General features: G+C 41.6%; 1 protein-coding gene across 2 annotated transcripts in view; it reads right to left on the reverse strand.

Annotated features, from left to right (window-relative positions):
* The window catches only part of E2F5 (E2F transcription factor 5), a 30,439-nt gene extending 18,292 nt beyond the window's left edge, over nt 1-12,147 (reverse strand). For both annotated transcript variants that reach the window (XM_049853992.1, XM_049853991.1), the window contains exon 1: nt 11,616-12,147. In XM_049853992.1, the coding sequence (XP_049709949.1) occupies nt 11,616-11,852 (237 nt within the window). In that variant the 5' untranslated portion in view covers nt 11,853-12,147. The remainder of the gene's footprint in view (nt 1-11,615) is intronic.
* Between the last annotated feature and the right edge of the window lie 1,863 nt (nt 12,148-14,010).

A 14,010-nucleotide genomic window follows, 5' to 3' on the forward strand; every position in this document is an offset into this window, starting at 1 on the left:
AATATGTGGTAAAACATTTTCAAATGGGGTCATATAAAAGACTTATTTTAAAAGACTAAACAAGTTTGGTGCACAGCTAAAAGTTCCCAAGTTATATGACTGCATGATAAAGCAAGTCAAGTACCACTGGTCTATAGCAAGTTTCATTTGAGTTGTATAACTGGTCTCAAGAAGCAAAAAGATCTTCGTTTCCACTTAGTCATTTACTGAAAAACAATAAATAACAAAAATACTGCTTTCTTGGTGGTATGAGGTCCCCCTCTCTGCTCCCTTCCCTCTCCTTCTTATCTCTCCTGAGATAAAAGGTGGTGCAGACACACCCGAGGGAAACTCCCTTTACACTGGATCAGGGATGTGACCTGGGTAAGGGTGTTACAATCCCACCCTAATCCTCCTTAACATAAAATTACAATCACAAAACGGAGGACAACCAAACAATACTGAGAATCAGGGCCTAAGCAAGTTGACACACATTGCTGGGGGGGCGGGGGGGGGCGGGGGGTGGATACAGTTCAATCCAAGACACATGACATTTGTGATTAACCCTGTGCATCACCTGGGGACTCCAAAGTGTTATAAAAGGTCTGAAAAAAGACATTACCTAAGGTGGGGGCAAAAAGCTTCTGGGAGGCCACTTGTGTGCTTTCAAATTAAATATCAAAAAATAAATAACTTACTTAAGGACACAAGAAGCTCCCCACAATCAGCACTAAGCACATAATCAGCGGTTTAACGCCCAATCGGTATGCAGCGCCAAAGAAGGATCCTCCAAAAAATATCTTCATGGTTTTACTATCCCAAACTAATTGCTACTGTACTCAAATAATGTTTCTGAAAAGCATAAGTTTTGAATTTTTTAATTTCTGATTTTATTTTTAATAAACTTTGCATAAGCTTTTAAAGAGAAACATTTTTACTGTCTTATGCAAATCACTCAGAAGAAAAAATATATTTGGTAAAATAGCTATTTAACTAGGGAAAGCCTGTTGAACCTTTGAATCTATAAATTGCAAGCTCTACAGAGTGTCTGTGTGAGTCCTCAACTGCATGCTTTGGAAATTCTTTTTTCATAACTACTAACTTTCTAAAACAGGAGCAAGAAGATTAAATATGCATCTGCTATTCTATCACTGGGACTTGCATCCACACATTTTATCTCATTCTGTTGTCAATATGGAGCCGTAGTGGTACAGTGGTTAAGAGCTCAGGCTGCTAACCAAAAGGTCGGCAGTTCAAATCCACCAGCTGCTCCTTGGAAACCCTTTGGGGCAGCTCTACTCTGTCCTATAGGGTCACCACGAGGCAGAATGGACTCGGCAACAACAGGTTTGGCTTTGTGTTGTTGTTGTCAATATGGTATACAAATTAGGAACGTGGGCTCTAGAGAGACCCCACTTACTAGCTGAGCAAACTGCTTAGACTCTAATTTCCTCATCTGTAAGATAATTTAAATACAACTATTACTGTGAGGATCAGATGAGTTAATATATTTAAAATACTTAGAAGAATGCCTGCTACGTGGTAAGTGTTACATTTGTACTAGCTACTATTATTAATATCCAATTACCTAAAGTAATAAAAAAATACTGTTCTTTGAAAGGCGTATCATGGAACGTAATAGAGCAACCCTTATCTATCTTGTATAACTCACTAACTTCAACAATTCAGAACACAACCAAGCACTCACAAGTAGGAAAAAAGGCTTCTGAACATTAAAAGTAGATATAAAAAGGTATGTTTTACTGTTCAAACAGTTCACCCCATTTGGAACCTATTTACTCCTACTTTTTATATGATTCTTAACAGTTGGGGCTATTTAATTTCAAGGACCACAGGAGAATCAGAAGTACCAGCTGGGACACTAGAGAGACACCTGGGCAGCAATCAAGGGACAAGCAATAAATTATGAAAAGAACAAAAAATCTCACAAAGCATGGAGAGCCAGGGCCATTTAGTATGGCAGTAGTCTAATGTACTTCGAAAAGTGTTAAGGCTGTTTCTTCTAAAGAATACAAAGAACAATATTCATCATGACTATCATGAGTTACTAAAAAAGTCAAATCTTGGACAGTATTTTCAGTTTAAAAAGACAAAGACATGTAATGCATTTTAGAAAATGTTCAAACCAAAACGGCAAAATTTTTTTTATAATAATGTTATATAATAAAAGTAAATCCTCAGCTAATCAGAAAACACGGCTATGGTCAAAATGTCATTACCTAAGGAACAGACAATGGTTTCAGGATACCTGGACTAATCATATTCAAGTAGAATATACTAGTCAGACCTGGATTTTAAAATAATGTAACGATCTCAAAGGAATTACAGATGAATGTAAACCATGACTTGAATTAAACCCAAATTTTTCTTTCATTTCAGCTGCCTCTGTAACCGTGACCGACAGCCTACTCTGAAAACTGATTAAAACCTCAAAACTACTGGGGTGTGTGTCACACACACACATACACACCCCCCCCCACACACACACCCCCAACCCACTGCCATTGACCCTATGGCACAGAGTAGAACTGCCCCATAGGGTTTTGCAGGAGCGGCTGGTGGAGTTGAACTGCCGACCTTTTTGTCAGCAGCCACCAAGCTCTTAACCACTGTGCCATCAAAGCTCCAAAATGCCTAAAAACTGATTAAAACCCCAACACTGCTGAATTGTCTGTCTGCCTGTCTCTCGCTCTCTCTCATGCATGCACACACACACACACACACACACACACAAAATCACAACAAAATGTCAAATACATCCTTTACTGGAAACCTGAAACTGTCAAATCTATAGAAAATACAAAAAGAAAAACATTCAGATTTGACTATCAAAATAATTAAAACCCATATAAAAGTTAAAAAGAAATAAACTGAAAAAAGTCTTAAGAAATGTAACGGAGATAAAATCTCTAATGTACAAAGAGCTCATACAGATGGGTCAGAAAACACGAAGACCACAAATTTAAAAAAGACAATCTACAAAAAAGGAAAAAAATAATCTTGAAAAAGTTTTCAAACGTTCACTGATTTAACAAAGGAATGAAAATTGAAACGATAAAAATACATGTCCACACAAGAACTTGTACATAGGTGTTCATAGCAGTATTCCTAATAGCCAATATTTGGAAGCTGATAAAGTATAACCAAAACCAAGCCCTTTGCCATCAAGTCGATTCTGACTCGTGGCGACCCCACAGAGTATACTACACATCCATGAAACAGAACACTACTCAATCATAGAAACTACGGACCCGCAAAACATGGGTGAGTCTCACAAACATCACGCTGAGTGAAGGAAGCCAGAAACAAGAGTACACACTATTTCACCGGCATGAAACTCTAGAAATATCATTCTAATCCATGTAAAGAAAGCAGAGTGATGGTTAGCTGGGGTCTGGGGTGAGGCTGGTGATTGGGAAGAAGCCAAAAAAAAGGAACTCTGGGGTGATGGAAATGTTCCACAGCTGACTGTGAGGTGGGGCAGGGGAGGGGGGCTGCTCGCTCAGGGCACAAGTGCAAAGGGGTGCCAGACAAGGTGCAGAATGACATTCCCAGGGGCCACAAATATCAAAGGGGCCTGACTGAGGTAGGTACAACACGGGGTAAGGCATTTCTGCTGACGCAGCACTGCTATCACCGTCTATTCATCTTTAAATTGGGGGGAGGAGGTCAATTTAGAGACTGGCCTTGGGCACTCCTTACCCTCACTACACCCCAGTCTGTGGGAGGAAGTGGTTACACAGGTATAAATATTTGTCCACACCCACTGAACTGTCCACTTAAAATGGGTTCCTTTTCATGTTCGTAAATTACACGTCTATAAAGTTGACTAGTGGCTGCAGCAATGGGCTCAAGCATAACGATTGTGAGAATGGTGCAGGGCTGGGCAGGATGGGGCAATGTTTTCATTCTGTTGTACACAGGGTTGCTGTGAGTCAGAAACAAGTCGATAGCACCTAATAACAACAAAGTTGACTGAAAAAGTAGATACTGTTATTCATCACCTTTCATATCTGAAAATGAAGAAATGAGACTATCAAATATTGAGTTTATCTAGCTATCTGACACTTGGATAGATCATTTAGACACTGTTTAAGTGTTTTAAAAGTTAAAAATTCATTTTAACAACACCTATTATAATAACCTTGAGGTAGGTACTATTATTGTCCCCATTCTTGAAAATAAGAAAACTGAGGCTCAGTAAACCCACCCAAGGCCACCGTACTTGGTAAAGTCAGGATTTGAACCCAGAGAGTTTAACTTCAGAGGGCATGCACTTAACGAATATGCTGTGGTACTTCTGCTGTGCCCCTATCGGGAGTATACACTAACATCTTTTGTAAACCATTTGGCAACATTCATCAAAGGCCTTAAAAACGTTTACTATCCTTTGATCCGGTAATTCTTTAGTATAAATTATCAAAAAACAGAAATAATTCAAAATGTCTAAATGCCTAAAATATTTTCTGAAGACACTATTTTAATATCCTCTGTTGCTAAATCCAGTGGACAGTACAAGTCCTGTTGTATCCTCTGCAGCACTTGACACTGGTTGTCTATTCCCTCCATCCTAAAACACTGTTCCCTGGCCTAGACGTCACCATGAGCTCCAGTTATGCTTAAGTCTTTACCTGCCTTCTCAGTCTCCTTTTCCTCTGCTGCTCCTGAAGTACTGGTGTTTCTCCAAGTTCCACCCGCTCTTGCTCCTCTTTTCACTCTAAATCTTCCCCTACCAACTAATAAACGAATCATTTCCAAATCAACACTGTTTCTCTCGGGCTCCAGACCCATAATTCCTGCAGACTGCCAGACATCTACTCTGGGATGGCCTACAGGCATTTCATACATATCCTGGGCTGAAATTCTCTTTTCTCTAACACCATCTTCTCTTTTCACAACTTCTAAATGAAAATTACCAACACCCACTTCCCTTGACCAAGCCACAGACTTGGCAGCAATTTCTTCTATATCTATGCACTCAGCAGCCAAGTTCTGTCACTTCTACACTGTAACATTACCTGAATCTCTCCGCTTCTTTACATTTCCACTCCCCCAGTTCAGGCTTGAGATCTTCCCTAGATTACAACAATATTCTCTTAATACAACAGTCATATAAGTTACAGCTTCTTAAATGTACCCAAAGGAGTCCTGGTGGCACAATAGTTACACACCTCGCTGCTAATGGAAAAACTGTGGGTTCAAACTCACCAGCCACTCGGTAGGAGAAAAGGCCTGGTGATCTGCTCCCATAAAGCTTACAGCCTAGGAAACCCTAGTGAGTTGCTATGAGTAGGAACTGACTGGACAGCACACAACAACAAATGTACCCAACTACTTCTCTGGCCTGTTGGCTCTACCTTGCTGGGAATGCCCCTTCACCTGACTCAAACCTAATCCCAACCATTCACTCAATTATTTTTTGTGCCAAAACGAGGCTGTTTGAGTCCGCACTGGTAACACACAAGAAAGACCGGTCCCTGGCCTCACAGAGCACTTGGTCTAGAGGGGAACACTGGCATACAAGTAAATAAAGAAACAAAGAATTCCCTATTGTGAGATGAAGTAATAAGGAAAAGAACAGGCTGCTGAGAAGGAAAATAATGGGGAACCTACTTTAGCCACTTTAGATTAAGGAGTCAGGAAATGCATTTGTACGAGTTTCCTATCGCCACTTTAACAAATTACCACACGTTGAGTGGCTTAAAGCAACACCTATTTATTATTTTACAGCTTAGAAGTCCAAAATGGGTCTACGGGACTAAAATCAAGGTGTTAGCAGGGCTGTGTTCCTTCTAGGGAAAAATCCATTTTCTTGCCTTTTCCAGCTTCTAAAGGCCACCTGGAAACCCTGGCGGCGTAGTGGTCAAGTGCCACGGCTGCTAACCAAAGGGTCGGCAGTTTGAATCCACCAGACGTTCCTTGGAAACGCTATGGGGCAGTTCTACTCTGTCCTATGAGGTCCCTGAGTCGGAATCAACTCAACAGCACTGGGTTTGGTTCGTTTGAAAGGCCACCTGCATTCCTTGGCCTGCGGCCCTTTCCTTTAGCAACATCAGGGCGAGTCCTTCTCAGGATGCCATCCCTCTGGCTCTCACTCTTCTGCTTTCCTCTTCCACTTTTAAGACCTCCTGGATAATCCTGAACAATCTCCTGATTTTAAATTCAGCTGGTTAGCCATTTTAATTCCCCTTTGCCATGTATACAAACATATTCAAAGGCCCCTAGGGATGAGGACATGGGCATTTTTGGGTCATTGTTCTGTCTACCACAGCACCTAAGAGGAGGGAATATTTAAGCTGAGACCAGCGGGTGGAGAAAAGTCACCAATCAAATGAATTAGTGTGTTTAGGGAGAGGGGTTAATTAAGGTCTCAACTAGAAACTCCTTATTCCTACCCTTGTTGAAAATCTTTCTTCTTCCTGCCCGTTCTTCATGAGCGGAAAGAGCCTTTCCACAATGACTGAGGCTCTTGCATCATCTCACTGGTCCCCGTGAACAAGCGATGGAGGAGATTCAGCTACGTACACTGATCTTGCACTTCTTTTAAAAATTTAAATCGCCAATTCCACAATCACGTAATATTCCTTTTCTCCCCCCTTACTCCATTATAAATATTACTCTCAAAATGGATTCGTTTCTTCTAAAAATTACTTCCTGAATTAGTTAATTTCAGATTTAAAAGCCAAACTTGGCTACAAAGCAAAGAGACCAGCAGAAACTATTCCAGAACTTATAATAGGGGAATGTTCTTCAACAGCCACCTGGTAACATTTTCCCAAGAGTAACTCTTTCATCATTCCTCATCAGCCCCTAATAGGTCACTTCTGTTCCCCATTAACTGCCCTGCCTAGCAGAACAGTTGTTTCTGATTAGTGAATAAGTTGGAAAAGCAAAAGTAGAGCTCATTCCTTTGTTCAGTGGTTCTTGAACTTCAGTAGTCATCAGAATCACCTGGGGTACTTGTTTAAAATGCTGATTCCTAGGCCCCTTCCCCAGCTCTAAAAACCGAGTGCCGTCGAGTCGATTCCGACTCATAGCGACCTTATAGGACAGAGTAGAACTGGCCCCTAGAGAACTGGATTTCTCAGACCCGACATTTAAGAATGTTTAGAGTCTGTATTTTTAACAAGCATCCCAAGAACTTCTCATGCTGGGAAGCAGCAGAATCAGGACTGGACACCCAGAACCACTATCTTAAGCTTCAGGCCAATCTCTCCTGCCTAGAACTGGAAAGAAGGAGATGGCTAGCTCCCCTGCCTCCCCTCCACCACCCCCCCTTTTTTTTTTTTTTAACTCTAATAAAGTTGTTTTTCAAATCAAACGGTGGAGTAAGCATATCTTTTGCTCAGCATAGTGGTTCAAGACACTGATTCTGACATCAGACTATCTGGGTTCATATCTCATTTCCTGTTCATATTGGGCAAGTTAACTTCTTCAAACTTCAATTTCCTAACCAGCAAAATGCAGATATAATACCTCTTTTGTAATACCTCTTTTATAGTTTTGTTATCAGAATTAAGTAAGTTAATACAAGTAAAGCACCTAGCATAAAAAAATAGTGCCTGTCATTTAGCATTAGCAATTATTAATCATTTTTATTAATGTTGCAGAGCTTTAGTCTCCTGAAAATTTTTAAGCATGTACTCAAGCTCTGGCCATCCTACCCACACATCTCTTCTTAGGCTAATTCTTCCAAAAAATCATTGATGCCATAAACTGAGACTTTAAATTATTTATTTCTTCCAAGATGTGTATTAATCAGCTTATCATAAGTGGGTATTAGTCAGGAACCTGTGAGATAAGAAACACCATAAATATTTAATCGCATTAACCCAGGTATCATTCTGGCAATTTGTACCTAAATAATTACAATGAAAGAGATAAGCAATCTTGACTGTGCTTTAAAAAGTTCAAAGTGGCACCAAAATAGTAAATACAATATAAAAAGTTAATTAAAAATTATATTTAACAGGGATTTCAAAAACAACATATTCACACTTAGTCATCACTGTCCTAACTGATCTTCAGATTCTTAGGTTTGGAAAAACATAATCCTAATTTAATTTGTGAAACAATATAATCCCTAAAGCAACATATGGAATCTGCCATCAGTACCCTCATTTTACTAATTCTGACTTCCACTGCCTCATCTGCTCCCGTGACTTTCTATTGAACTAATTCTGCAATTTTATTGTTAATCTTCTGGATTTCTGTTTGCTGTCTCTCTATGGATTCTTGCAGCCTGTTAAATTTGTCATTATGCTCTTCTATAATCTCCTTGAATTCCTCTACTGCTTTAGTACCCTCATTTCAAACACAGGCTCTAAGACCTCCCCCTCATCCACCATAAATAGATTAAATAATCATGCATTTTCCCTTATAGGATAGATTCCATGCTCTTACGCAAACAAAAAATGTAAGCAAGTTTATTTTTTAGGAATACTGAAAGGTGGAATAGCATAGAGAATAAAAACAAATGCTCTAGTGTTAAAGCTTAGGTCTGTCACTTTTTACTGTGTGATCTGGGCCAAGTTACTTAACCTCTCTTGATTTCAGTTCCCTAAACTACATTCTTCCATTGATGTTAGATTAAATTAGTTGATCTATATAAAATGCCTGGCTTTCAATAAAACTGGCAAACCAGATAAGTTCAAAGGACCATGAAATAACTGCTCAGTCCACCAGTCACTGGAATAGAGACAGTTAACTACTTCCACCCTCACTATTGTAAATAAAACTATTAGGCTGGGAGGAGGGATGCTGACTTTCTCAAACCATTTGGTTTTATACCAAAAAAAAAAAAAAAAAAAGCAAACCGAACCCACTGCCGTCGAGTTGATTCCGACTCACAGCGACCCTATAGGACAGAGTAGAACTGCCCAATTTTCCAAGGAGTGCCTGGCAGATTCAAACCGATGACCTCTTGGTTAGCAGCGGTAGCACTTAACGACTATGCCACCAGGGTTTCCTAAATTATACCAGAACAGTTGTATCAGAATTTACATGCTCTGTTAAAGGATGTCCCCAATTATATTGCTGAGAAGAAATATATCATTAAGATGCAGCATTATGTTCTTATTCTTCAACACTTTATGTAGTAAGTTAGAAAACAAACAGCACCTATATGGTCTCAAACACTTGGCTATTTTATGTGAAGGTTGATATAATTTTTTTAAATGTCATCTTTACTATGCAAAACTTTTTCCATATGAATGCCTGCTTTCACGATATGCACAAAAATGTTACTTTAACTGCCTCTTTAAAAAGTGTCAAGGGTATAAACCAAAAGTATCAATAACTTATGCGGAAATATACTTTTCTGAAGTAGGTATATTAAAAAAAAACCTGAAAAACAAATCCACTGCTGTCAAATCAATTCTGACCCATAGTGACCCTATAGGACAGAGTAGAATGCTCCGTAGGGTTTCCAAGGAGTGTCTGGTGGATTCAAACTGCCAACCTCTTGGTTAGCGGCTGAGCTCTTAACCATCGTGCCACGAGGGCTCCCAAGTGAGCATGTAAGGAAAAAAAAAAAAAATGTGGCTTTATAATTTCAAACTAGAAGACATTTACAATTGTTGGTGCTAGTCCATCTTCAACATGTATTGTCAAAGATATCTTGATGGTCCTTTACTGTGGTGCACAGTAAGAAACACCATTGGAAAGATTTCAAAATCAATTGTTACCTATATAAGATTTTACATGTATATATGCAAATAAAGTATGTCGATAAAATATATATTATCACATACGTATATATATGAAAAAACAATGATACTCAAATTCTTTTCTAGAAATATAAAGTCGTTAATATAATGAGACCTAACTTTAACTGCAGAAAATTTTGAACTTTTAGACTCCCAGGATGAATGAAACAATGTTGTTATGAAATATCAAACTCTACATCCTACTTGCTGCCTCTGTGACTTCTCTAAAATAATTATATGGCCAAAGATGAAACAGCATAACAGGATGAAGCCAAAGAATTTAATGGACAGCAAGGGCAATGTTCCCTTAAGAATCAGCCCTCAGAGTTCAATCTTAAGTTGATAACCTCAAACTTCCCTGATGGCTTTTACTAAATTTAGGGGCTGCAGTTGAGTTTCTCTAATTTGAAAGGCAGTTTGCAACCTGTGTTTTGTAACATTCCTGCCTTCTCTGATGACCCCATGGCTTCCTATAAAATTCTTGATTTTAATTCACTACAATTTAAGTACTACATGTGCATAAAGCACTGGGGGGAGGGGAGCCATGGACAAAGACAGAGAACAAGGAATTTCCAAACATAGGAAAATAATTCCACGAAAGCTTTTCAAAAAGAGCAGAAACTACTTTCCAAACTGCCAAAAAAATGTGCATAATATATAAAACAGAACAATTCAAATTATTCAGTTCAACAAACGCTAAGCACCTACAACATCCAGGGAACTGAGGCGCCACCCACTGGGTTACATCCGAAGAGGGCCCCCTTACAGAAGATCTCATTGGCCCCGGCGTTTCTTGGGTCCCCACGCTCAGGGAGTTCTGGAGGGCGCGCTCCTGTTCAAATGCTGCGTTATGGGCAGCCTTGATGGTCGCAGTGACACCCTCAGAGGCTAGGTAAAGTCGTCTGTGCATTCCCCTCGGTGCCACGACTCGAGTGTAGCTAGGGGTCTGCGGTGATTACTGACTGGTTAGGTTTATTTTTTAAACTTTGGTTCTTAAATTTGGTACGCTGGTTGAATTTTAATTCACGCGACCACATTCTCTTTTTCCTCAGCGCTATGGAATCCTTCCAAATCCTGCTCTGAACGGTTAAGTCATTCTTTCTGACCGAACAGCTTTTGATATATGTTTGAAATATGTGAACCATAGTAAACAGATGAAGCACACGTTCTTGTGAAGCAGGAGACCGTTCACGGAACACTTGGACAGTTACAAAACATCCCATTTTTGTGTGATGGCAAATATCACTTTTAGAAATCTTTTAACTGATGCCACATTTGAGTCACGAATCAAATATTTCTTCCTAATCATCAGGATGATAAAAAGAAAAGTACGAGTTTTTATTACTATTATTTTAACCAAGAAGGGCGTGGAGAAAAGTTCTTTTTTTCTTTCACCCGGAAAAGGTGGCAGAACCTAGTTCAATTTTTTTTTTTTTTCTTTTACAACTGGAACACGATCCCAACAGTAACAGCAGATTAAAACTACCAATTCCCAACAGGAAAATCAATCCCGCTGTCTCCCGGCACAGCGCCCGGGTGCCCCCTGCGCCTCGTCCACAGGTGGACTGGGCGCAGCAAGGGCACTCAGCCACCCTCAAGTCCCTGTGCCCGGAGAGAGCCACGCGGGCGCGCTCGAGGTCCCGGGCCTCTTTGTCAAGAGTCCAGCGCGGCGCCCCAAGCCCATTGGCTACGGGACTAGTCGAGGCCATTCCTGTCCCCCGTTTCTCCTCCAACCCGACGCCCAGGGCCCGGGCGCAGGCCACATGGCCCCGGCTCGCCCAGTCTCGGCAGGGCGCGTCCACAGGGCGCGTCCACATCACAGCGCCGGACCCCACGCGGCGAGGGGGTGGGCTTCTCCCGGGGCCGCCGGCTGCGAAGTCCGCCCCCATCCCCGCCTCCCGCGCTCACCGCTTTGAGATCGAGGACGCCGTCCTTGGCCTCCTGCAGCAGCGACACAAACTTGGTGGTGAGCAGCCCCAGACTCTTCTCGTGCCTGCTGCTGCCGCCTCCGCCGCCCCCGAGCTGCTGCTGCGGCGGCTGTTGCGGGGGCTGCGGCTGAGGAGGCTGCGGCCGCTGGCCCTGCCCCTGCCCTTGCGGCGCCTGCTGGCCGGAGCTCGCGGGCTCTGCCGCCGCCGCCGCCGCCATCGCGTCCCCGCGCCGCGGTAGTCCGGCCCCGGCGCACGGCCGCTCGCCACCTGCCGGGTCGGCTCCGCAGCGGCCGCTCCCGCCGCCGCCAGCCGAGAGCAGGGCGAAGGGTGGTGGCTCCTGCAGACAACAGGTGCGCGGCGCCCAGCGGACTCCGGGCTGCGCGGCGCGTCGCCTCGGGCCTCTGCCCCCTCCCCGAGCCCAGAGAAGCGTGAACGAAGCCCACCACCGAGGGGAGGGGGAGTGGAAGCGAAGAGAAGGGGCGGTGAGGGGCGGAGACCGGAGTTTAAATGGCAGGAAGTGACGCCGGGGCCCGCCGTTGCCTGGATACGCATTTTTCTGTAGGAAGGAGGAGCAAGCAAGGAGGCGGGGAAGCGTCGGTGACTGCTGGACGCTGGCCACCTTGCTCTTTGCGAGCTGCGCCAGAGGGAGGTGATCTCACGCCACACATTGGAGAGAAAAAAAGGCTTCTTTCTGGGCAGAAAATCATTAAGCCCAGTGGCCTTGAACTTCTGTGCCATGAATTTGGCTGGAGCGCTGTCAGTCTATAGAGATTACTCGTCGGTCACTTACTTTCATTGGGCTGCTTTCAGCTGCCTTTGCTCAGATTTCTCCTAGAGCTTTAGAGTCTTTTGCATACATTTCAACGACCTGTACTAAGTCCAGGGCTTTATTCTATAAACCATCTATTTTTGACTGGGAACACAAGTAAAGCAGAATCGTGGAGTTTTAGGGTTGGTTTTATCCTCATCAGAAATCAGTTCCAAAGTCTTTGCTTTACAGATGAACAGCTGAAGTGTAGGTTGTGAATTGCCCAAGACTCGCAGCTAGTTGCTGGTGAAGATAGGACTCACCCCACATCTCCTGTGCTTTCAAAAGTGTTAATACCTTATTAGAACCGAATTATATTGTGTAAATTAGAATATTAGGTACAGGTTCTTGTGCTTCAGTGACACCCACATCATTGACGGTAAATGAAATCACACACACTCTCAAAACCCAAAAACCAAACCCAGTGCGTCGAGTCGATTCGAACTCATAGCGACCCTATAGGACAGAGTAGAACTGCCCCATAGAGTTTCCAAGGAGGACCTGGCGGATTCGAACTGCCGACCCTTTGATTAGCAGCCCTAGCACTTACCCACTACGCCACCAGGGTTTCCCACAGATTCTCAGTACAGTAAAAAAAAATTTCTCACCACATTACAAACTCTTGATAATCAGGACTAAGTTTTAAATGACTTGGGACCACCTACAACACTTTGAATATAGTAGACGTTCAATACATAGTGAATGAATGAAAGATCCATATGGTAGTAATCAAGAACGTTTCCTGCAAGATTTGCTTATTTTAAAATAACAAACCACCAAAAAAAAAAAAAAAAAGTGTCACTAACGAAAAGTGAAATGCTTCAGACAGAAGCATTAACTAATAAAACTGAGCACACCACCTATAACAAGGAATTTTATTTTCCATTCGTAGACATTGAACTTCATTAGTAACCAGGTAGCCTTTATTTTAAGCAAAGAGTTATATAAACAAATCTTAGAATTAAAAATCTGAAGTAAAACATGAAAAATTCGGTCAATACAATCACGTTTGAACAATTTAAGCTATTTGAGTGGTTTTTTCCCGCGTGATTTGGCATTAGAAAAATCATCAAGTTTTGCAAATTAGTTTTACTGATTGTCATCCAGGAGTGTTTCTTAGGGAGGTTTCAGTTAGTTTGAATTTTAAGAATGTTCTGCTGTTGACATAGGGATAAGAATTGACAAAAATAAGTGTTATTTTTAAATTTTACATTTATAGTATTACTTAAAGATAACTATCTTGGTAATTTGGGGTAGATTTTTTTTACTTTAGTTTTTAAAGGTTTTCTAGAGACCAGTTGTAATACTTTTAATGACATTAATAGGTCATTTGAAAGTTTGTTTTTTACTTTTTTGTGTGTTTTTCACAGTGACTTTTTCATCTGTTTAAATTAGCTGGAGTTAGCAGCCATTTCAGCTAACCTTAAAAATCTTATGCCTGTATAAGGAGTTAAAAATCACTTACACCAGTGCTTCCCAAGCTTTAAAGGGGGAGAAAAGATTGCCTTTGTTGTTTATTTAAAATGCAGATTATTGAGCCTAAATCTCGGAAATCAGTTCAGCATTT

This window comes from Elephas maximus, chromosome 15, assembly GCF_024166365.1.
Source record: "Elephas maximus indicus isolate mEleMax1 chromosome 15, mEleMax1 primary haplotype, whole genome shotgun sequence".
Classification (NCBI taxonomy): domain Eukaryota; kingdom Metazoa; phylum Chordata; class Mammalia; order Proboscidea; family Elephantidae; genus Elephas; species Elephas maximus.